The sequence below is a fragment of the Hypomesus nipponensis genome, chromosome 7 (assembly GCF_054491055.1).
Source record: "Hypomesus nipponensis isolate SF chromosome 7, ASM5449105v1, whole genome shotgun sequence".
In the NCBI taxonomy this organism is placed as follows: domain Eukaryota; kingdom Metazoa; phylum Chordata; class Actinopteri; order Osmeriformes; family Osmeridae; genus Hypomesus; species Hypomesus nipponensis.
In genome coordinates this window covers 9,243,363-9,265,099 of record NC_140367.1, presented here as the reverse complement: position 1 = coordinate 9,265,099, position 21,737 = coordinate 9,243,363, and the positions used below count along the sequence as shown (strand labels likewise).

The 21,737-nt window shown below is 51.3% G+C and overlaps 2 protein-coding genes across 2 annotated transcripts; one reads left to right on the top strand and one right to left on the bottom strand.

Annotated features, from left to right (window-relative positions):
* Positions 1 to 372: 372 nt before the first annotated feature.
* On the top strand, positions 373 to 18,714 carry utp20 (UTP20 small subunit processome component). The gene is made up of 59 exons (XM_084701345.1): positions 373 to 559; positions 849 to 929; positions 1,016 to 1,082; positions 1,206 to 1,338; positions 1,449 to 1,637; positions 1,907 to 1,988; positions 2,143 to 2,280; positions 2,451 to 2,609; positions 2,762 to 2,923; positions 3,055 to 3,189; positions 3,268 to 3,345; positions 3,581 to 3,992; positions 4,212 to 4,317; positions 4,409 to 4,559; positions 4,674 to 4,736; positions 4,848 to 5,015; positions 5,210 to 5,286; positions 5,583 to 5,662; positions 5,817 to 6,078; positions 6,410 to 6,580; positions 6,695 to 6,785; positions 6,977 to 7,062; positions 7,652 to 7,777; positions 7,980 to 8,146; positions 8,369 to 8,577; positions 8,722 to 8,945; positions 9,095 to 9,327; positions 9,449 to 9,593; positions 9,729 to 9,816; positions 9,950 to 10,093; positions 10,263 to 10,316; positions 10,460 to 10,612; positions 10,776 to 10,931; positions 11,056 to 11,196; positions 11,328 to 11,465; positions 11,600 to 11,739; positions 11,844 to 11,932; positions 12,060 to 12,409; positions 12,508 to 12,647; positions 12,749 to 12,905; positions 13,117 to 13,215; positions 13,327 to 13,494; positions 13,647 to 13,813; positions 13,929 to 14,076; positions 14,156 to 14,272; positions 14,441 to 14,611; positions 14,730 to 14,861; positions 14,996 to 15,106; positions 15,195 to 15,274; positions 15,429 to 15,498; positions 15,673 to 15,855; positions 16,002 to 16,133; positions 16,219 to 16,351; positions 16,438 to 16,628; positions 16,774 to 16,845; positions 16,954 to 17,217; positions 17,305 to 17,431; positions 17,735 to 17,880; positions 18,008 to 18,714. The coding sequence occupies exons 1-59, from the start codon at positions 509 to 511 to the stop codon at positions 18,161 to 18,163; spliced, it is 8,463 nt and encodes a 2,820-aa protein (XP_084557471.1). The 5' UTR covers positions 373 to 508; the 3' UTR covers positions 18,164 to 18,714.
* Positions 18,715 to 19,000: 286 nt separating this feature from the next.
* On the bottom strand, positions 19,001 to 21,627 carry arl1 (ADP-ribosylation factor-like 1). Its single transcript, XM_084701346.1, has 6 exons — positions 21,491 to 21,627; positions 21,033 to 21,170; positions 20,844 to 20,925; positions 20,559 to 20,670; positions 20,269 to 20,447; positions 19,001 to 19,981 (listed from the first exon to the last, which is right to left on the bottom strand). The coding sequence occupies exons 1-6, from the start codon at positions 21,492 to 21,494 to the stop codon at positions 19,951 to 19,953; spliced, it is 546 nt and encodes a 181-aa protein (XP_084557472.1). The 5' UTR covers positions 21,495 to 21,627; the 3' UTR covers positions 19,001 to 19,950.
* Between the last annotated feature and the right edge of the window lie 110 nt (positions 21,628 to 21,737).

The following is a 21,737-nucleotide window of genomic DNA, read 5'->3' as shown; positions in this document are numbered from 1 at the left end:
TCCTTGTTGTAGACTCCCTCGGGAGTTTGCGCTGTGAGGCTGGTCAGGAGCATTCCAGGCAGGCAGACTACCCACCTGAGTCAAGTCCTGTATGGTCCAGCCCCATCTGGATAATGACCCTGGCATTAGTCCAGTTCAGCTCTCTGTCTCTCTCAAATTCTCTGTCCTCGTCTCTCTCTCTCTCTCTCTCTCTCTCTCTCTCTCTCTCTCTCTCTCTCTGTCTCTGTCTCTCTCTCTCTCTCTCTCTCTCTCTCTCTTTCACACACACACACAAACACACACACACACGCAACACACGCGCACACAAATTTGAAGTATGTTGACACGCCGCTAAACCACGCCCCTGTCCGTTTTTTTCTCACCACGTGGAGAGAAATGTCCCATACTGCTTTATCCAACATGGCTGCTTCTACAAAACAGCATGTGTGAAAACACTGTTAGGCATCTTTTCAATTAATTGTAATTTTCATGTAAAATATCAACATCTAGCCGCAAGCAGAACGTTAAAATGAAGATCAAATCCAAGTCGTCGTATCATAAATCGGAGAATACTTTCAGGGTGAGTATGGGGATGCAGTTCTTGCCAGCTAACGAGTTAGCAAACATACTGTAGCTTATAAGTAGTAGTAGCACCACTGTGCTACTGTAAGTGTAAAACTAATTTAACCAAAACAGCATTCACTATTTCACGTTGTAGTATTCGAGCATGTGACCTGTTAAACTGTTAACTGTTCATTGATTTTGGTTCCATAAATTGCCACGGTTAGCTTACTGCTGGTGCATAAACTACATGTAAGAGGAGTAGTAAGCTGGTTAGCCGGCTAACTGATGTTTGCTTTATTTTACAGTTTCTCACGTTCTCTGAAAGACTAGCCAACGTTAATATCGATGTCATCCATCGCATCGACAGAACGGGAAGTTACGAGGAGGTATGTTGCAAACTTAACTCATACTATGGGTGAATGTGGTTGCTGCTGTTTTAAATGCCTGATGTTATGCTTGTCGCATTTCACAGGATGTAGAGACGTATTTCTCTGAAGGACTGACAAAATGGAGAGACCTTAATTTGACAGAACATTTCAGTAAGTGCCCTGTTATAGCATAAGTGTAGATACGTTTGCTTTTCCTGTTAACAGCAGTATGTCTTACTGTTACTGTATGGTCACAAGCAACCCTTACTAATGTTAAATCTATTGTTCCAACAGCCACATTCTTGAAAGAGGTGTCCAACAAGTGTCAGTCATTCAACCTGCTAGTATTCCATCAAAATGCCATTGTGGAAAGTCTGAAGACTCACCTAGCGGTCAAGAAGAGTTTAGCCTTCCAGCCACTCCTGGAGTAAGTGTGTGTGTGTGTGTGTGTGTGTGTGTGGGTGTGGGTGTGTGTGAGAGAGAGAAATACACAAATCATCGCTGAATTGGGTATCGTTTCGTTCTCTCGTCCCTCAGACTGGTGGTGCAGCTTGCCAGGGACCTCCAGACAGACTTCTACCCCCACTTTCCTGCCTTCTTCCCCCTAATCACCTCCCTCCTGGAGACCCAGGACACAGAGCTGCTGGAATGGGCCTTCACCTGCCTCTCTTACCTCTTCAAATACCTCTGGAGGCTCATGGTCAAGGACATCACCAACATGTACAGGTAAGACCTGACCATACCAGGACACGGTCTTCAGGTGTTTACACCAGTATTTGGTTGTACTTACCCCATGTATATTGTTTTGTATAAAGTGTATATGTTTGGATCAGCAGAGTGGATATGTTGTATTACTGAATGTAGAACTATAGTATTTACTCTTGTGTACCAGTGTTGTAGATCAGCTACCATGCATTGATGCTAATATTTCAGTCCAGCTGTAACCAATCTGGTATTTGTATGTGTGTGATTTGACATGTTTTCTTATCCATCAGTCTGTACAGCACATTGCTGGCACACAAGAAGGAGCACATCCGCAGATTTGCTGCTGAGAGCTTCTCTTTCCTCATGAGAAAGGTGACGTACTGTCCATACAGAGACATCTACACAGGCACAAGGGCTTTTTTTTTTAAATATATTTTTGAAATTAAGAAAGTAAACTGAAATTGTTGTGTTCTGGCAGACTGAGCACTGACAGCCAAGTGTGGGTTCTCCTGTGTTGGTTCCACAGGTTCCTGACCTGGATGGTTTGCTGAGCCACATGTTCTCCGACCTGGGGGAGCACCCAGAGAAGGCTGAGGGGGCGGGCCAGCTGCTGTTTGAGATGTGTAAAGGGGTCAGGAACATGTTCCACTCCTGTGCTGCTAAGGTGAGAGAGCATTATGGGATCTGTAGGTTTTGAGTTATTATTTTCAGTGATAGGGAAACCCTAGTATTTATGCATACAGTAACTTCTAGGGGTAGCTTTGGGTGAGGAGAATTGAATAAGTGCTCAGTCACAAATCCTTTTCTTGTCGTCCGTTTCCTCCTTCCCTCTAGGCCCTGCCGGTGGCTCTGAAGAAGCTGGGGCCAGCTGGCAACCATGATGACGCTTCTCTAAACTGGGAGGCTGTCAGAGATGCTGTGGATCAAATGGCCCGGGCAGCAGCCAATCACGTGGAGAAAGAACACTTCCTGGTTCTCTGGGAGTCTATACAGGTCAATCACAGGGCTTCTCCTTCTCTGATTGGTTGGATAACTGATGTCTATAGTTCAGATATTACTATTGACCAATGGCTTTCTTATTGCCAAAATCACTGTACATAAAGACCGATGTCAATCCAATCCCTTCTATGGTTGCTCCCATCCAGGCCTGTGTGAGCGAGGTGCTGGCTCGGCTGGAGGAGGAGAGGGAGAAGGCTGGGGAGACGAGCCCTGTGTTGGAGCACCTGGAGAGGCTGCTGTTCATCCTCCACACCCTGGTGGGACACCGAGACGGAGCCAAGATCACCAGGCCCGAGGCCGTCTGTCAGGTAAAGAACCCAGCACGGTGGGACACCCTGCCACACGCTCGGGATGGGAAACACCAGTGATGCGAGTACCTCCAGACCCGTCGTGGTGTTGGAGAACGTGGGTTGTAAAGGTGCTCTGTCCCGCGTCCCAGATGGTGTTGCAGCTGCTCCAGGCTGCAGACCTCTCGGGACCCTGCGCCCGCCTGGTCCTGCAGATCATCTCCTCTCTGCTGCTCGGAGAAAACGTCCACCTGCCGCCCAGCCTCATCCAGCAGACCGTCAAGAAGGTTTGTCTGTGTGCGTGCGTGTGTGTGTGTGTGTTGGGTTGGAATGGCTCTGGACTCACACTGTGGTTGACCTCTCAGGTGTTTGGAGGAGGGATGGACCAGGACCTGATTCTGGAGTTCACCAAGGAGATGTTCACCATGAAACAGTTTGAGCAGGTCTGTGGAGGCCCCCCACCCTCATGTGACTGGACAGTTTTCTTGCTGGTTACCAACGTTTCTGCATGTTTACCTATGCTTCTGCATCAAGAAAGGACATCAAAAGAACCTGTAATAATGATATTATTTTGTGTATTCCCTTTTCTGTCGCTCCCCTCCTTCCCAATCCTCTTCCCCCCGCATCCCTCGTCCTCCAACTTCTCCCCGTCTGTCGCTCCTCCTCCCCCACCCCCAGTTCTTCCTGCCCAGCCTGCTCCACTTCACAGAGGGCCTGATCTCCAGTGGAGACTCCGTGTCTCGTAGCTCAGCCCTGGAGGTGCTGGTCAGTCTCATCTTGGCCAAGGCCCCTCCCCCCACCGATGGATCCATGGCGTTTGAGAAATACCCGCTGGTCTTCACTGGACAGCTGCCCACGGAGCCGGCCCAGCCAGGGCTTGGCACCACGGACAGGCTGGCAGTGCCAGAGACGGTCCTCTCTCTCCTGCCCCAGGACCGGGACCAGCCCATCTCTGACCTCTCCCTGCCCTGGTCCGCCCTGGTCCTTCTCCCCCACCTCCGACCCCTGACACCCTGCCAGGTCATCTCCACGGTGACGACCCTGCTCAACCGCCTACTGGAAGAGGTGGAGTCTGGAGCGCTGGGGAAAGGTGGGCGCTAACACATAATTACACTTTTAATGATCATTTATTATTATTAAATATGATCATTTGTTATTATTTACATTCATTTAAGGCAGTCTGTTGTTTTAAAGTCCATTTAGATAAGTAAATATCCACCTCAGTCACAAAGACTGGCCTCGTTAAAATAACGGTGGCAACCAGCCTTGAGTTGTGTTAGTGAGTAAACCCTGTGTCCGTCCTGTGCAGGTGGTGTGTTTGTGTCCAGACAGGCCCTGAGCTGTCTGCTCAGCCTGGACAGTTCTGCCAGTGGCCTCTCTCTGGTCCCTGTGGACAAGGTCAAAGCCATCCTGAAGTGAGTACTGAAAGCTGCTGTTGGCCCCCCTGGTCATACAATCAGCTGGCTGGGAAGCAAGATAACCATTTTGGTGTTGTGTGTGTCACAGGAAATTCCCCAACGATGTGTCAGCGCTGTTGCTAGGAGACCTGTACTACACCCAGCTGTCCCTCAGTGGGGTGTCAGACCACCTTTCCCACAGTGCATTGCAGGAGCTGTACGAGATGCTCCACGCCAACCTCTCCTCCAACATCTCCAAGGTAGGACAAACGGATAAGCAACAAATTTGAATCGATCGGCAATACACCAATCATTTTTGTGTGATGACAGAGAAACCCCATTATGGTCGTTGAAATGAATGTGATTGGTTCCAGATCCGCCTGCTGACTCTGAGGATCCTAAACCACTTTGAGGCAGAACTTCCTGCTCAGCCAGAGGTACAGTTATCACTCAAAACGAATTTTATAGGCCCCACACAGTCTAATCTGTACCGCAAGGTGTGTGTCCAGTAGACTCATTTTTGTGTTCCTCTGTGTGTGTGCTGGCAGGGGGAGGAGAGCGTGGAGGTGCAGCTGGTGTTTGCCGTGTGTCTGCAGGCGGAGCAGGTGCCCGCCTCGGTGCAGGACTACCGGGAGAAGCTGCTCCACCTCAGGAAGCTGAGGCACGACCTGGTCCAGCGCAGCCTGCCCCAGGGCCTGCCCGGAACCTTCCAACAGGTAGCTCCCTCTGACCTCTCACCTCTCACCCTCAGCACCCCCTGAGGCGTGAACGAACGTGCCTGGATGGGAGAGAAATGTAGTTGAAGGAAGTAATAATAATAATAATAACATATATACCACCTTGGAGCATGTGGTTTGGCGTGAGAGCCTTTAGGATTCAAGTAAACCAATGGGGTTATTCTGTTTCCCAGGTTCCCCTGCGCTACCTGATAGCCATGCTGTTCATCAACTTCAAACCGCTGTGGGACCCTGTCATAGAGCTGCTGGTGTGAGTACGACCCCACAACACCAAACTACACACACCAGCCATCATTACATCCAGCTTACATTTTACATTTCATTCACTTCAGTTCTTATCCAAAGCTACACGAATAGCGCATTTAAAAAGAAGTTCTTTATGGTTGTCATAGTGAAGTATGTATTTACGCGTCACATCGCAAAGTAACCACATCTCAGCTACCAGACACAGTGGACAAAACTGAGTACAGATTTGTATGTGTGTGTATGAATCCCTTATAGCTTCCTCTCTCTCATCCTCATCATGGTATGTTCCTCTGTTTTCAGGACCCATGCCAGAGGGATGGAGAACAAGGACTTCTGGAAGGTCTACTATGAACACCTGGAGATGGTGGCAGGGCTGGCAGGTTAGTCCTCTAGTCAGGACGTTATATCCTGGGGACGAGAGGCGTAAAGGCACGCTCTGCCTGTTGGAGGGCTCACTCACATTTACGGGCAGCTTCCAGTGTGGGACGGCATACAAGTGTGTTCACGAAATATCCCAAATCTTCTTCTCTCCAGAGAAAGAACTGCGTGAGAGCGAGGAGGAGGAGGAGGCCGACGAGGGCCGGCCGGAGCTGAGCGGCGAGCCGGGCTGCGACGTCATCGAGAGCGGCGACCTGGGGGTGCTCTTCCTGGAGCGTCTGAGGGCGACCTCCGACCCCGGCCAGAGGACCGACTTCACCAACTTCCGCAGCCTGCTGTGGAGGACCATGGGCCAGGTCCCTGACAGGGTGGAGCCCCGCAGCCGCGAGCTGAGCCCTCTGCTGCTCAGGTTCATCAGGTCTGTCTCACACAGAGCACTGCACACTACACACTAAACACTACATACTATAAAAGCCTCTTTCATCAGGTCTGTCTCACACAGAGCACTGCACACTACACACTAAACACTACATACTATAAAAGCCTCTTTCATCAGGTCTGTCTCACACATAACACTACACACTAAACACTACATACTATAAAAGCCTCTACTGCCAAGTCCACCAGGCTAGTCCTACACAAAGCAAAGTACCCTACAGCACTACATAGACATATCACCCTGTAAATACTGATGTTTTTCCTGCGGTACACTTCCTAACTGAACCTGGTGTGGCTCCCTGTTGTGGCAGGAATGAGTTCTACCGAACAGACATGCTGATGGCCCCTACCCAGGACCTGAGGAAAAGCCCTGCCCAGGGGGAGGTCAGCGCCGCGGGGCAGGAAGGCGAGGAGGACGAGGGGGAGGAGGAAGAGGGGGGAAGACCGGAGAGGAAGATGCCCCCTAAGAGAGCTGCATCCAAGTACGATGAGCGATGTTGGGATTGTGGCTTCATCGATCACTCTGTATTTTTCCGTGTTGAAGTGAGCTCGTGCGGTAGCTCGAGGGGGATGCTAACACGCGTGTCCCTGTTTAGGCAGCTGATAGCCCACCTGAAGGTGTTTGCCAAGTTCACCAACCCTCGCTCTCTGTACCTGGAGCCCAGTCTGATCCAGCTGTACACACAGGTAACACCCTCTCCTCCACGGTGCCAGGCCGCCATCCTCTATCCCTCTCCTATCTCCTTTGTTTTCAGTCAACAATTCACCTTCAGTCATAATACAACCTTTGCGTGTGGAAGGATGAATATATCACCTCAGGTGCTAAGAGATGTGTGTCTGAGTGACTTTCTGCCTGCTGTGCTGTGTTGGGTGTGTAGCTGCTGTGCCACCAGGACCAGCACATCCAGAGGGCCGTCCTGGAGTGTGTCCTCACTTACAAAGACCCCAACATCCTCCCATACAAGTAAGACGCCCTGTTTTGGGAAGGTGACTTCGTCCTCCCAGTCGCTGTGTCCGTGTCTCTCTTCCTCCCGCCCGAGAGACCCCGAATGTGAGGGTCTTTGTGAGGGCCACTGATAACCATCGGAGGTTTCGCGTGTCCGACTCGTATTCCGGAAGATTCTATGACCGACTGGAATGTTATCAGCCTTCCATCCCACTCCCCGGTCCGGACCGGACGGACCGTTTCCATAATCAGCCTTTGTTATTAAACTATCCGTTTCTCCATAGCTCTGTCTATCTGGATATCATGTACGTACCGAGATGTGGGTTTGGGTTACGGCTCCGGTGAGACCACTGTAATACTGACCCACTTTCCAGACCATTACACTAAAAGGCCTGTCAACAAACTACATTTGAGGACCCCAGGGTCCACTATCAGGCCCCTGTACAGTAGCAGTAATAATTCCCTGCCTCTTTGAAACCAGGCGATTTGAGACCTGTAATGTATCCTCAGGTATGTGGCATACAGTTGAAGTTGTGATGGGTGGGTAGTTATCGGATGTATTGGCTGCAGTGACATGATAATGATGTGTGTGTGTGTGTGTTCTCAGGGATAACCTGGACAGACTGCTGGACGACAGGCACTTCAAAGAGGAGATTGTTCACTTCAACATCTCAGAGGAGAGGACGGTGGTGGACCCCTCACACCGAGCCCAGCTCATACCCCTGCTCATGAGGTGTGTGTGTGTGTCTGACAGCGTGCGTGCGTGTGTGTGTCTGTCAATGAAACAGCCGTAAGAATGTCCATCTTTAATGGCGTGTACTGGACACTGGACCAGATACCTCAGTCTTGAAGCGTGTGCTTGCTGGCTGTGTGTTGTGGGATACTTCTTCACATTTGAGTCGCCCTAAGTTCCCTTCGCCCCCTCGCCTCGGCAGGATCCTGTTTGGCCGCATGCGCAGCAAGGCTGGCAGTAAGTTCCAGGGCAAGGCGGCGGCCACCCAGCGCTCCTCCATCGTGCTGCGCTTCCTGGCGGGCTGCCAGGAGCAGGAGCTGGGCATGTTCATAGACCTGCTGCTGGAGCCCGTCTGCCACCACGGCCAAGGTGGGTACCCCCTCTGCCCCCCCACGAAACCTCCCTGCTGGGCTGTGGCAGTGTCTCTCTGTGTGGAGGTGTCTCTCACAGGGCCAGCCCAGCCTAATGACCCAGCAGAACCTGGTTCAAACCCATGAGCACCAATACTGGAACAGATGTTCCTGTACTGGTAAAACCACCCAGACGTACCCAGCATTCCTAACCACGTCCCCCTCCTCCTCCTCCCCCCAGGTGGGTGTCTGGAGGCGGTGGAGCTAGCGGTGGCGGGGACGGACGTGAGCGCCGTCCTCCCCCTGGGGCGGCAGCACAGCCTGCTGAACATCGTCAACGTGGTCATCCACAAGCTGGGCCACCTCATCCACGGCTACCTGCCCAAGCTGCTGCAGATCCTGCTGTGTGTCACCGCCTCCATCTCCACCGTGCTGGACCACAGGGAGCAGGTACACACACACACACACACACACACACACTGTGTTATGGGTCTGGAGTAGGTCCTAATGCCCTGTAAAATCGACACACAATCAAGGAGCTGTTGAACGTGCTGGTGGTGACACCCTCTCCTGTCTGTCTCCCTGCTCGCCCAGTTGAAGGCAGGCTGCGTCAGCCCCCTGAAGAACCTGAGGCGCCTGGGCGTCCTGAGGATCCAGGACTTCTTCGACGGCTTCGACTCGTACAGCTTCACCGCGGACGAGCTGGACGCCGTGTTCCAGGCGGTGATCTGGCCGCAGGTGTGCCGCCTGCCCACCGAGAGCCCCTACTCCCCCACGCCGCTGCTCAAGCTCATCCACGTCTGGTGCAAGAACTCCAGGTGAGCGCCCGCCCGCCTGCCCACCCCTCCCTCGACTCACTCAGAAGAGTCACGGCTCGTCCGTCCATCCATCCATACACCCATCCATTTAATCATTTGTCCATATCAAATGATATTCTGTTCCTCTTCTTCCGTCCCCCCTCCCCCAGGTATTTCCCCCTGCTGGCCAAGCAGAGACCAGACCACCCGGAGTGCGACATCCTCCTCAACGTCTTCGCCCTGCTCACGGCCAAGAACGTCTCCCCGGCGACCGTCGCCATGGTGATGGACATCGCCGAGTCCCTGGTGACGGCGGCGGACTTTGTGCCGTCGGAGGGCGAGGCGGTGCTGGTCGTCAACGGCAGCGCGTTCCCCCAGCCACCGGAGGGCGCTCACATCACAGGTCAGGAGGGTTCAGCTGCACCACAGGCCAGGCGGGCTGCTTTGCCAGTTTGATGCTTTGTCCTCGGAACCGTCAACTTCCCAACCCGGTGGAGGTGTGAAGTGGCTGCTTTGTGTTTCAGAGAACGTGAGGCAGGGCTCCAGTCTGTTGCTGCCCCACATCTCCACCCTGCTGGACTACCTGAGCAGCATCGTACGCAACTCGGACCGCCTCCGCAAGAAGAAGTACCGCACCCAGGTCGCCAAGGAGCTCAACATCCTGTCTAAGTACGTGTGTGTGTGTGTGTGGGAGATCAGGGGTGGGGGGGTGTGGAGTTTGCATACATTCGAGTGGCTTTAGATGTGTGTGTGTGTGTGTGTGTGTGTAGTTTGTCAGTGCTAAGATGGTGTTATGTCCTGCAGGATCAGTCTGTTTGTGAGCAGTAAGGAGCAGAGCTCCCTCCTCATCAGTCTGCTACTGCCCTACCTGCAGAAGGCCTCCAACCCCCAGGTATACACCGTCACCTGACCTCCTGCCCTCCAATAGGATCTAGCCCTGCCTGCTCACCTGACCAGCTGTCCCTCTCTCTCTGTCTCTGTTTGTCTCTCTCTCTGTCTCTCTGTCTCTGTCTCTGTGTGTGTAGGAGACGGAGCTGGACATCCTAGCCACGGTGCAGAACCTGTTGAGACAGTGCTCCCAGCCCGGCTCCTTCCTCCGGCCCCTGGCCAGGCTGTTCTCCATCCTGCACCACAAGCTGCCCAGGCAGGCTCTCACCAACGTCTTCCAGGTACCACCCCCCAACACACACACACGACCTTGTTGAAAAGAGAATTTGACTTCAAACTCAGTATGCGTCTTGCATTAGTACTTGTCATGGTTGCCCAGTAAATGCAGTTGTGATTGAGTGGTTTTTGTGGAGTTGATGTTAAAAGTTGCTGGTTTGTCTGTCCTGTCAGACCCTGTCAGACCTGGACCCTGGACTCAAGTACATCAGTGATATGGCTGCACAGGTATACACACACACACACACACACACACACACACTCTCACACACACTGTCACCACAGCCCTCTCATGATCTCACTCTTTCTTCCTCCCTCTCTGCCTCATCTCTCTCTCATTCGCACCCTCCTCTCCCGTCTGTCTCCTCCAGATGAACAAGTTTGACAGTCGTCACCTGGACGAGGTCCACTTCGACGTGCGTCTGACAGCCTTCCAGGAGGCCAGCAGGCGCATCAAGCAGATGGACCCTCTGGACATGGACTACATCTACACCGTCATGCACAACTGCTTCCACTCCTTCGAGGTGAACACACACACACGCGCTCTCTACAACACAATGTAACAGCGTTTTTATTCGTCCGATCCATATTGTGTGAAATACTTTGTCATTAATAGTCCCTATGATGATGCTGTTTGTGTGATGACTCCATCCTCTCCCTCTCCCTCTCTCGTCCTGCTGGGTGCAGATCGGTGACATGTCTCTGGCAGACAACGCCACCCTGTGTCTGTCTGCCGTTGTCACCCAGCTGGCAGCGTTGGGCGCAGCGGAGGAGCAGTACAAGGAGATAGTCCAGTACACCATACTGGACGCAGTCAGGAAGGGCCTGCGGAGCAAGGTGGAGGTACGTACACACACACACACACACTAGAATCCAGCATAACTATCTGAGACACATAGTCGTTGTGCCTGACCCTTTTTCCCTTTTATCCCTCTCTCTTCATTGTCTGTCCCCCCCCTCTCTGTAGAGTGTGCAGCATGACTACACCACCGTGCTGGCCTGTCTGGTCAGGACGTTCCCCTCCAGGAGAGACTTCAGAGACCTGGTCCAGCTCACCGACTATAACGACCCAGAGTCAGACTTCTTTGAACACATGAAGCACATCCAGGTCAGACACACACACACACAAGCTGTGCATTCTCACACACTCGCCTCTCTCTCTTACTCGCACGCAACTTTAAACCTCCAACACACACACACCCTTGGTTTGTCTAATGTGTGTGTTTGTGTGTGTGTCAGATCCACCGCAGGGGCCGCGCCCTGAGGAAACTGGCCAAACAGCTGACGGAGGGCACGGTGGTGATGTCGTCGCGCTCGCTCCAGAACTTCATCATGCCCTTTGCCATGACGGCGCTCCTCGATGAAAAGATGCTCACGGTTGGTTCCTCACACACCCAAGTTGGCAAACACTCATCAGGTTGGCGCAGTCATGTTCAGATATTGAGGTTCACCCTTAACCCTTACCTATGTTTGGGTGTGTTGTTTGTTGTTGCACCTGTGTGTGTGCGCAGCATGAGAGCATGGTGTCAGCGTCGGTGGAGGTCATAGGGGCTGTGTGTCGGAGGCTGACCTGGTCCAAGTACCTCTACTACCTCAAACACTTCATCCACATACTGCAGACAGGACAGGCTGAGCAGAAACTGGCTGTCAGGTACACACGTGTGTGTGTGTGTGCGAGCGAGCGAGCGAGAGAAAAAAAGCATGTGTGTGTCAGATCCATGGCCTATTCCACCCCAACATCCTGTCTTCCTGCAGTCTGCTGGTGACCATTCTGGAAGCGTTCCACTTTGACCACGACACCCTGAACAGAGAGATGGAGGCGGCCAAGACCAGGGCCAAAGAAGGTGAACACACACCAGCTGAACGACCCAGCTACCCTGACTGCTCCAGTCACCTGACAGTGCATGGGATTGCTGCTCCGGTGAGACCAGGTGTGTGTGTGTCTTACACTGTGTGTGTGTGTGTCCGCAGTGGTGAGCGTCATCGTGGACGAGGAGGGCGAGGAAGACGAGGCGCCCGTCGAATTGGACGAGAGCGACGCGGAGGACGCCATGGAGACCGGCGACGCTCCCGAGGCGGGCCCCACGGAGCCGGTGGCCATGGAAACGGAGATCGCGGAGGCGGTTCCAATGGAGACGGGCTCCGACGCGGAGCCCAGGAGGGCGAAGGGGGTGAATAAGCCGCCCGCCCCGCCCCCCGTGCCCGGCTGCTGCAGCGGGCTACCCCAGAGCCCCGAGGAACTGAAGGCTCTCATCGCATCCATACAAAACACCGTCAACAACAGTGTGCTGCCCAGGCTGCACAAGTGCCTCAACGCCAAGGTACACACACACACAGATACTGAACACTGTTGTGTTAGGGTTCTCTTGGTATGTTGGTATTCTGAAGAAGTGGTGTGTGTGTGTGTGTGTGTGTTTAGGTGAAGAGGGATGAGGAACACAAGGCTATGAAGTCGAAGGAGGTAAAGGAGGAGGAGGTGGTCAGAGTTCCCATAGCCTTTGCCATGGTCAAGCTGATGCAGACCCTGCCCACTGATGTCATGGAGTCCCACCTGCCTGGGTAAGGGGTCTGCATGCCTGTTGCTGTGGCTGGGAATAGCCACAGGTAGGATTTCCACGTCGAGTGACCATTAATCAACTCATGATTGTGTGTGTGTTCAGGATCCTGATGAAGGTGTGTGTTCTGCTGAGGAACCGTTTCCAGGAGATCCGAGACGTGGCTCGGAACACTCTGATCAAGATCATCGAGACGCTGGGCTGCAGGTACCTGCAGTACGTCCTCAAGGAGATGCACAGCGTGCTGGTCAAGGGCTACCAGGTACACACACACACACAGCACTTCTCCCCATCTCACTTACACACACAAACGCCCTCCACACCAATCCCATCACCCCACGTCTCCATAGATGACTGTCCCACACATGGGCACACGCTCGTGTGTCTCTTTGAATGGTGTCTCTTTGAAGTGTCTGTTAAATGAATGCATGACGTTGTTAATCCCACTGCTGTGGCGCGTGTGTCGTCTCCAGATCCATGTGTTGACCTTCACAGTGTACCGGCTGCTCTCGGCTGTCAGCCCCACCCTGAAGAGTGGAGACCTGGACTCCAGCATGGGCCTGCTCCTGGAGGTAACCTCTCCACCACACACACGCACACACACACACCCTCTTTCTCGTTCGCTCTCTTCTGCTTCTTTCGTCACCGACTCTTTTCTCTCTGTGTGTGTGTCCTGGGTGTAGATCTTCAACGGCGAGCTGTTTGGGGCGGTGGCGGAGGAGAAGGAGGTGAAGGGGATCGTGTCGAAGCTGATGGAGGCTCGCAGCAGCAAGAGCATGGACTCGTACGAGTTCCTGGCCCAGTACTGCGGCAAGGAGCGCTTCACCCAGCTCATCCTGCCCATGAAGGAGGTGAGGGAGGGGGGCCTGGAGGTGGATGGAGACGGGGGGTTGTGACATGTCGTCTTGTTTCCTGTCGGTTGCTTGTATGTTGTGTGTGTGTGTGTGCACACACTCTTGCTGTTGATTTGTTTGACCGTGTGTGTGTTGTACCCCCTCCCCAGATTCTGGAGACCACGACCAGTCTGAAAGTCGCTCGCAGGGTCCACGCGGTGCTGAAGAGGATCGTGGCTGGTGTGCTGGTCAACAAGGGCATGACCAACCAGAACATTCTGCTGCTCAGCCACGGGCTCGTCAGCGAGAGCCTGCCCCTCGTCACCAGGACAAACAAGTACGGACGCACACACACACACACACACACACACACACACAAATGCTAAGGCAATAACACATATGCTGCATTTCTTCCCAGTCAGAATGTAGCCCTGAAATGTGTGTGTGTTTAGAGACCAGGCACCAGCCCAGCCCCCCCCGGACCCCCGCCTGCCCCCTCCCAGCTGCCTCCTCCTCCTCCCCACCCCCAAGAGGGGGGCCCGGAAAGCACCAATCAGCAGCAGGACCAACATGCACATCCTGGTGGACACTGGGCTCAGGGTAAGGACACACACACCACTCAATCATTTACTCTGTGTGTGTGTGTGTGTTCTAACCCTGGTCTGCCTCCCGTGTCCAGCTCCTCCACCAGAGTCTGAAGAAGGCCAGGGTGACGTCGTCCGAGCGCATGGCTCTGGAGATGCTGGACCCGTTCATAGGCCTGCTGCTGGACTGTCTCAGCTCCATGCACGTCAAGGTCAGAACCTCCTCCAGCCCCCCTCCTCTAGCACCCTGTACTTGTACTGTGTACGCATCGATGGGAATGTCTGTTTGTGATGCCTTTTCTTCCTCCCTCCATACTTTTGTCCGCGTCTCCCTTCTTCCATCCCTCCCTCCCTCCCTTCTCCTTCCTCCTCTCCCCCAGGTGATAACGGAGACCCTCCTGGTGTTCACCCTGCTGCTGAAGTTCCCCCTCCCGGCCGTGGAGCGCTGCGCCCCCCAGCTCACCAGGCAGCTCTTCCTGCTGCTCAAGGACTACGCCAAGGCTGGCGCCGCCCGCGGGGAGAACTTCCACCTCGTCCAGAACTGCTTCAAGGTAACACACACACACACACACACGTGTATTCCTCCAAGAACTCTCTTTCCTCGTCCTCAGTCCACACTCTCCCTCACGCACAGACACCTAGTATAATGATCCTTTCTCTCCTCGTCAGTCAATCACCATCCTGGTTCGGAGCATGAAGTCCCACAAGATCACAGAGACGCAGCTGCAGGTGCTGCTGGGATACGCCGAGGAGGACATCTACGACCAGTCCCGCCAGGCCACGGCGTTCGGACTGATGAAGGTCAAAACACAGTCCCAGACTGCCACACCAACATTCCTGCCTGCCTCTGCTTTAGTCAAAGCCTTATTTAGCTCCAACATATTTCATGTTCTTTCATGTGTGTGTATATCTGTAATAAGTTTCCTGTCTCCTAGGCGATACTGTCCAGGAAGCTGGTGGTGCCAGAGATGGAGGAAGTGATGAAGAAGATTGCCATGCAGTCTGTTACCGGGCAGAATGCCATGATCAGGGTCCAGTGTCGGCAGGTTTGTCTATTGGTCGGTGGAGACATTCATGAAAAGCTTGAAAGGGAGACGTACTGACATTGACTTCTTCTTGGCTGCTCGTGTTTAGATCTACATGAAATACATCCTGGACTATCCTCTGGGGAAGAAACTGAAGGGACATGTTGATTTCATCGTGGCACAGCTAAGGTAAGGAATCTAGATCAATATAAATGTTTGTGTGTCCTCAACTACATTCAAGTCCTTCCTAGTGTGGCAGGATGTGTTTGATGAAAGGCTGCTCTTATCTCTTTCTCTTATTCCCTTTCACCCCTCTTCCTCTCTTATTCTCCCTCTGTCTCAGTTATGAGTATGACACAGGGCGAGAATCTGTGCTGGAGATGATAGCCTACATCTCCCAGACCTTCCCTCAGGTAAGCCTTAGTAACCTCCCAGCTCACACCCCATAATAACAGCCATTAGAATCCCTGTTTTAACCGCTGCTCAGTCACCAATCTCACCATCTCTGAACCGAAACATTTACACAGAGCAGTTTCTACACTGGTCATAAACCAGTATTTCCAGATAACTTGGTCTTGTGGTTCCAGAATCTTCTGCTGCAGCACAGTGGGCTGTTCTTCGTGCCTCTGGCCCTCAGCATGGTCAACGATGACTCGGCGCGCTGTAAGAAGATGGCTGCCCAGGCTATAAAGACCCTGCTTAGCCGGCTTGACCTGCAACACCAAAACTCCCTGTACACCTTGGTCAACACCTGGTTGTCTGGAGACAAGGTATACACACACACACAAAGCTGGCACAACTAGTATTACTGGCTTTGTTTAGACACCCAATTGTAAAGGTTGAAGAACCAAAATACTTTAGACATGACTGACTAAATCTTGTGACCTTTCACCTCTGCCCAACCCTCCCCTCCCAGGTGTCTCTGCGTCGCCTGGGGGCCCAGGTATGTGGCCTGTTCGTGGAGGTGGAGGGGGTGGAGTTTGGCCGTCGCCTGGACGCTCTGCTGCCACTCTTGGAGAGAGAGATCCACCCCGACAACTACGAAGACGTGAGTCTGCTACTGAGACCAGGACAGAGGATGGAGACTCGGGCATGTTTACTAACCCCCTCTTCCCCCCCCCCCCCCCTCTCAGTTTGAGGAGGAGCCGGATGAGAAGGCAGCAGACAGGCTGCTGTTCAGCTACCTCACCCTTGTCACCAAGCTGACCAAGGACTGCGGCTTGCTGGAACTCAGCAGGCCCCAGGACACGCTCTCCAACATCTGGGGTGAGCTGTTAAGCCATGTTGTCCGTGTGAGTATCGCTCCAAACACGCTGAATTTGACGCTAACAGGATTTCCCGCCCCCCCCCAGGTCACGTGGAGGCCCACCTGCGCTACCCTCACTGCTGGGTGTGGCTGACCGCCTCACAGCTGTTTGGACAGCTGTTTGCTGCCCACCAGCCCCAGGACCTGGTGGCCCGCTGGAGGCTGGGGGGGCCGGGGGCCAGCTCCAGCCCCGAGCCAGTGGCCACCACCTTCCTAACCACCAACCTGGACAAGAGGGTACGTCTGGTCATCAGTGTATTGGAGACCAATGCTGGACGTTGCTGAATCACACAACAAAAACCCTGTTGTATAGTGGTACTGATTTTTAAACCAACTCACCTTTTCTTTTTCAACTACTCTACCTTTTTCTTTATCGTTTTAGATGAGAGAGTTGGTTCTGTCTTTCTGTCACCAGCTTCAATCCAAGTTCCTGGACGTTTCCTCAGGGGAACAGGTAACTAAACTTGTTCTTGGTGGGGGGAAAATAACTAATGACTCAATTACAATGACTTCCTTTCAAATGTCAAATTACAATTGAATTGTTCTCTTATCCTACCTTCAGGTGATCAAGAACCTGCTGTTTGTTGCCAAGGTTATTTACCAGATCTCACCCGAGTATGACATCACAGCCAACCAGGAAGTGGAAGAGTTGAAGGAAGAGGATGAAAAGGATGAGGATAAAGATGGGGACCAAAAGGAGGACAAACCCGAGGATGAGGAAGAGGAGGTCAATCATGACCGCCCTCCTTCGCTGCTGTGGATGATGAAGAAACTGTCTCTGATGGCCAAGAGAGAGGCCGCTGACACGCCCAAGATCCCCCTGAAGGTAAACACACACACACACCACTACCGCACAGGCTCACTAACCAACGAGGCGTCATTTTGTAACGGACGACCCCCCTCCCCCCTCTAGAGAACGTGTGTGTTCAAGTTCCTGGGGGCCATGGCTGTGGACCTGGGGAAGGAGCGCCTGGGGCCCTACCTGACCACCATCGTGGCTCCTCTCTACAGGGAGCTGGACAGCACCTACGCTGAACAAGGTCACCACAACCACTCCCCCTTCCCTCACCGCTCTCATTCAGAATGTGTGTTCGGTTCACAGATGCTTTTAAAGAGACGTAAAAAGGACGTCTCAGACCTATTGAACTGCAGTCAGACACTCTCCCGCTGGGCTATGACCCCCCCCCCCCAGTAACTTCCTCTGCTCGTGTTTGAGGCTTTCTACTCTCGGGCTCAGTGTTTGCTCCTAGCTCTTACCCCCCCAGTCTACCGTCAGCTGCACTATATACACACACAAAGGCTCCTCCTCTTCTAAAGCGGCCTCTTCACTCCTCCCCCCTCAGACCCCACGCTGAAGAACCTGGCCCAGGAGCTGATGGAGCTCCTGAAGAAGCAGGTGGGCCTGGAGACCTTCTCCCTAGCCTTCTCATCGGTCCAGAAGGAGGCCTCGCAGAAGAGAGCCGTCCGTAAGAGGCACAGAGCCATGCAGGTAACTCACTTCAACCCCATGCATCTTCTTAAACGGCTGTACTACGTCGTTTGAATACAGAAATCGCTTCTTATTAAGGGAGTGTGTGTGTGGTGCGTTTGAGTCAATGTTTCCCCTTACCTGACAGGCGGTGGCTAACCCAGAAGTCGCTGCCAAGAAGAAGATGAAGAAACACAAGAACAAGATCGAGGCCAAGAAGAGGAAAATTGAGTTCCTGCGGCCAGGCTACAAAGCCAAGAAGCACCGGAGTCACGCCCTCAAAGACCTGGCCATGGTGAAGTAAAACCTGGGCATGGTGCAGTAGTGACGAGCCTGTCCTCATTGTCACACAGAACCAGTCTTCATGGTTCCTCAAAACCAAATGACTCAGCAGTGGCCCAGTGATGACAGCAGATGGGGGACTTCTGTGTTACATGGCTTACCTCCATGCTGTTGTGGATTTCTGAGAGGGTATTATGTATTGTGCAGTTAAATGTACGAGAAATGTTTTTATTAAAATAACAAACGCATATACTATTAACGACTAGGGGTGGGAATCTTTTGGTACCTCTCGATTCTTGGGGTCACGATTTGGTTTAATTGATTTATGATTTTTTTAATCAAATTTTGATTCAATATGCTTACATAAAATGTAAAAATATTTTTTTACATTTGTTTATCAATGTGAATTGCGATTCATATGTGAATCGATTTGTGTCCTGAGTGGAGATTGTTGATAGCTCAGTGGTTAAGGATGTTGGCTACTGTGTGAGGGGTCTTGTTTTCAAATCTGGCTGAAGTATCTTCTTATAGCTCAATTTTTGCTCTTGGACAATAAAACTGATAAAAGGTCAATTTGGGGTTTCAAGATTTGAACCAGGGGTACCATGTTTGGCAGTAGACTCGATGGTACACATGCTTACCCACTGAGCCAGAGGTTTCCTGCAAAGGTACTTTCTACAAGACGGTGTAATGGGTTAGGGTTATGACAGTACTAAATGCCAAAGGACAACATGTTTTTTGTTTTGCTAATGCCAAGTTTAAAGCAATACTCTGCCTTCTAATCATACTTACAAGACAAGTGAAAGTTTGCTGAAGGATTTCTAAGAACTCGTTCACGAAAGAGTGACGATAAGTAGACTTTTCTTGAATTGACTTATTTATTTCTGCAACACGGTTAAATATTAAACAAATGTACAGCTTTCCGTCTGTTAGGGGTGGGAATCTTTAGGTGGGTCACGGTTCGATTAAATCTCGTTTAACGATTCTTAATCAAATTTGATTCAATATGCTGAAAAAAAAATATATATTTTTTTTGGGGGGGGGGGGGGAATCAATGTGAATCGCAATTCATATGTGAATCGATTTGTTCCCTTACCCCTATTAACGACAGTTTGCAAAGAGTAAAGTGAAACAGCGCCACTGAGTGGTAAAAGAAAAACATGACAGTTTGCACAGAGCATTCTATGTGAAATTTTACTTTAGTCTAAAGGGTAAAAGCACATAAATATGCAATAGGTTTCAGCACACAAATCAGTTAGTGTTAAATACACAAGTCACTAACATGCCAAAACTGCAGTCAGGATTCAAATGAAGAAAAGGGCCTGAAATAAACTACTAATCACAAGAATTACCGAGCTTATTTTCTCCACTGAAAAATACATTAAGAATAGAAATACGGATGAATAAATCAGCCTGACACCTACAGTACAAAAACAGCATCAGCTGCATCATCAAACCAGTCTGGTAACCAGTCAGTATCCAGACACTTCTAAATACTGACTGCATTTTCCCAGGAGGCACCTCTGTGTCTAGATGTAGCCAATCACTACAGTCCACTGACTAAGCCCCAACGAATATGAAAATCCTTGTAGCCAAACCGGTTTGGGCTCTATGGCTGCAGCTTAACACTAGGCATTTAATGTACCTGTGTGTCCCCCTAGGACTGGAGAGGCAGCAGGTATTTCAGGCTAGGCCAAGGCTTTGTTTGGGGTTGGGAGTGCAGTCACTGGTCCAGAGGGGTCCTATCAGGAGCTTTATACAGGAGGTCAGGGTTATTTACACAGGAGGAGGATGTGTGTCGGGCCGTCTTTACTGCCGGCTCTTCAGTGACTCCACCAACCTGCAGAGGAGGGGACAATAAAGAATGTTGACGTACCACACAATGACGTTTCACAATATGCCAATATAGGTGTGTTTCTTATGTCATAGAATGAGCTGTTACAAGTGACTGTTTTAACCCTATACTTGAAGCCCTTCCGGGCCCATCTTTACTTAATAAGTTCATTAATGCAGCATCAGCATTAAAAAAAACACTTGTGTTTTAGGACACTTATGTTCCCTAGCGCTTGTTACAGTAGCTTTGCGACTAACATTTGACCACAATTAACAAGGCAACATCAGTCTCACCACTCCATGGCCTCGTCCAGGCCAGTGCCCTTCGTGGCAGAGGTCTTGAAGATCTGCCACTTCCTGTCCTTGAGGGCGGGCAGGCCCAGAGAGTTGGCCACCTCAGTGGGTGTCATAGCCTGCTCCATGTCCTGCTTGTTCGCAAACACCACCAGGATGGCCTTCTTCAGCTCTTCTTCCTGTCACGTCATACAAGGAAGTGTCAGTGGGCATGGGACTCACATTACCTTGTGTACAGATAGACATGATATGATGAGTATACTCCACAGTCTCTGGAATATTCCACCTACCTCTAACATGGCTACCAGTTCCGACTTGGAGATGCCCATCCTGTCTCGGTCACTGCTGTCTACCACGTAGATGATGGCGTCTGTGTTGGAATAGTAACACCTCCAGTATGGTCTGAAGGGGAGAGATGAAGGGGTGAAGGGTTAATGATAATCCCTCATCCTATGTGCACCGCGCACAGTAAAAGCAACTGTGAAAAGGACATGGCAAACATATCCTATAAGTGGACCAGCACAACAAATTAAACTTTTTACATACATGCAGTAATGAAACCAACACAAACACACCTGATACTGGTCTGTCCTCCTAGATCCCAAACCTGGAACTTCAAATTCTTGTATGTCACCGTCTCCACGTTGAAGCCGATTGCTATAGAAATGTAGGGAACAAATACTTTAAGGAGACAAATCTCACCCACATAAAATGAAATTCAACATGAAACACGCCATGCATGAAATAATACAAAGACAACATACTTGGGATGGTGGTGACCACCTCGCCGACCTGTAGTCGGTACAAGATGGTGGTTTTACCGGCACCGTCCAGACCCAGGATGAGAATCCTCATCTCTCTGGTGCCGAACAAGCCGGAGAACAGGCTAGAGAAGAAGCCACCTAGAGCAGAGCAAACACATGGCTGTGATTAAGGATCTTTCCGTCGAGATAACTAATAATGGCCAACGGTTAGCTCGCAACTCTCAGCAGTATGCGGTGCCATTTCGGCCCAGGCCACAAACGGGATGTTTGTCTTGACATCTTGGGCAACGTTAGATATATTATCATGCAACCTCGCTAGCTTAGCATACTCCATTGGCATGGTGCGTAGGAGGAGCAGTAATATAATCTTAGTAAACAGTTTCATAAAACATATCAACCTAGCAGTATTGAGAAGGCGGATTAACGGCCTTGTTCATTATTAAAAATAACAAACTCACCCATTCTTATGTGACTAAAGCCTTTTCTTTCCAACCCTATTATTGTAACAGAGCAAACGTTTCAACGCACTGCTTCCGTGGTTGGAATTCAGTGACGTGTCGCCGAGTGTCACCAATTTTTATCGTCAACTTTCTTTGATACAACATTCGACATTTTGTAGTTTCAAAATCATGTACATAATATCAACACCAAAAATACACATCAAGACAAAAAAGTCATTTTTTTGATGCTGTATATAAAATTTGT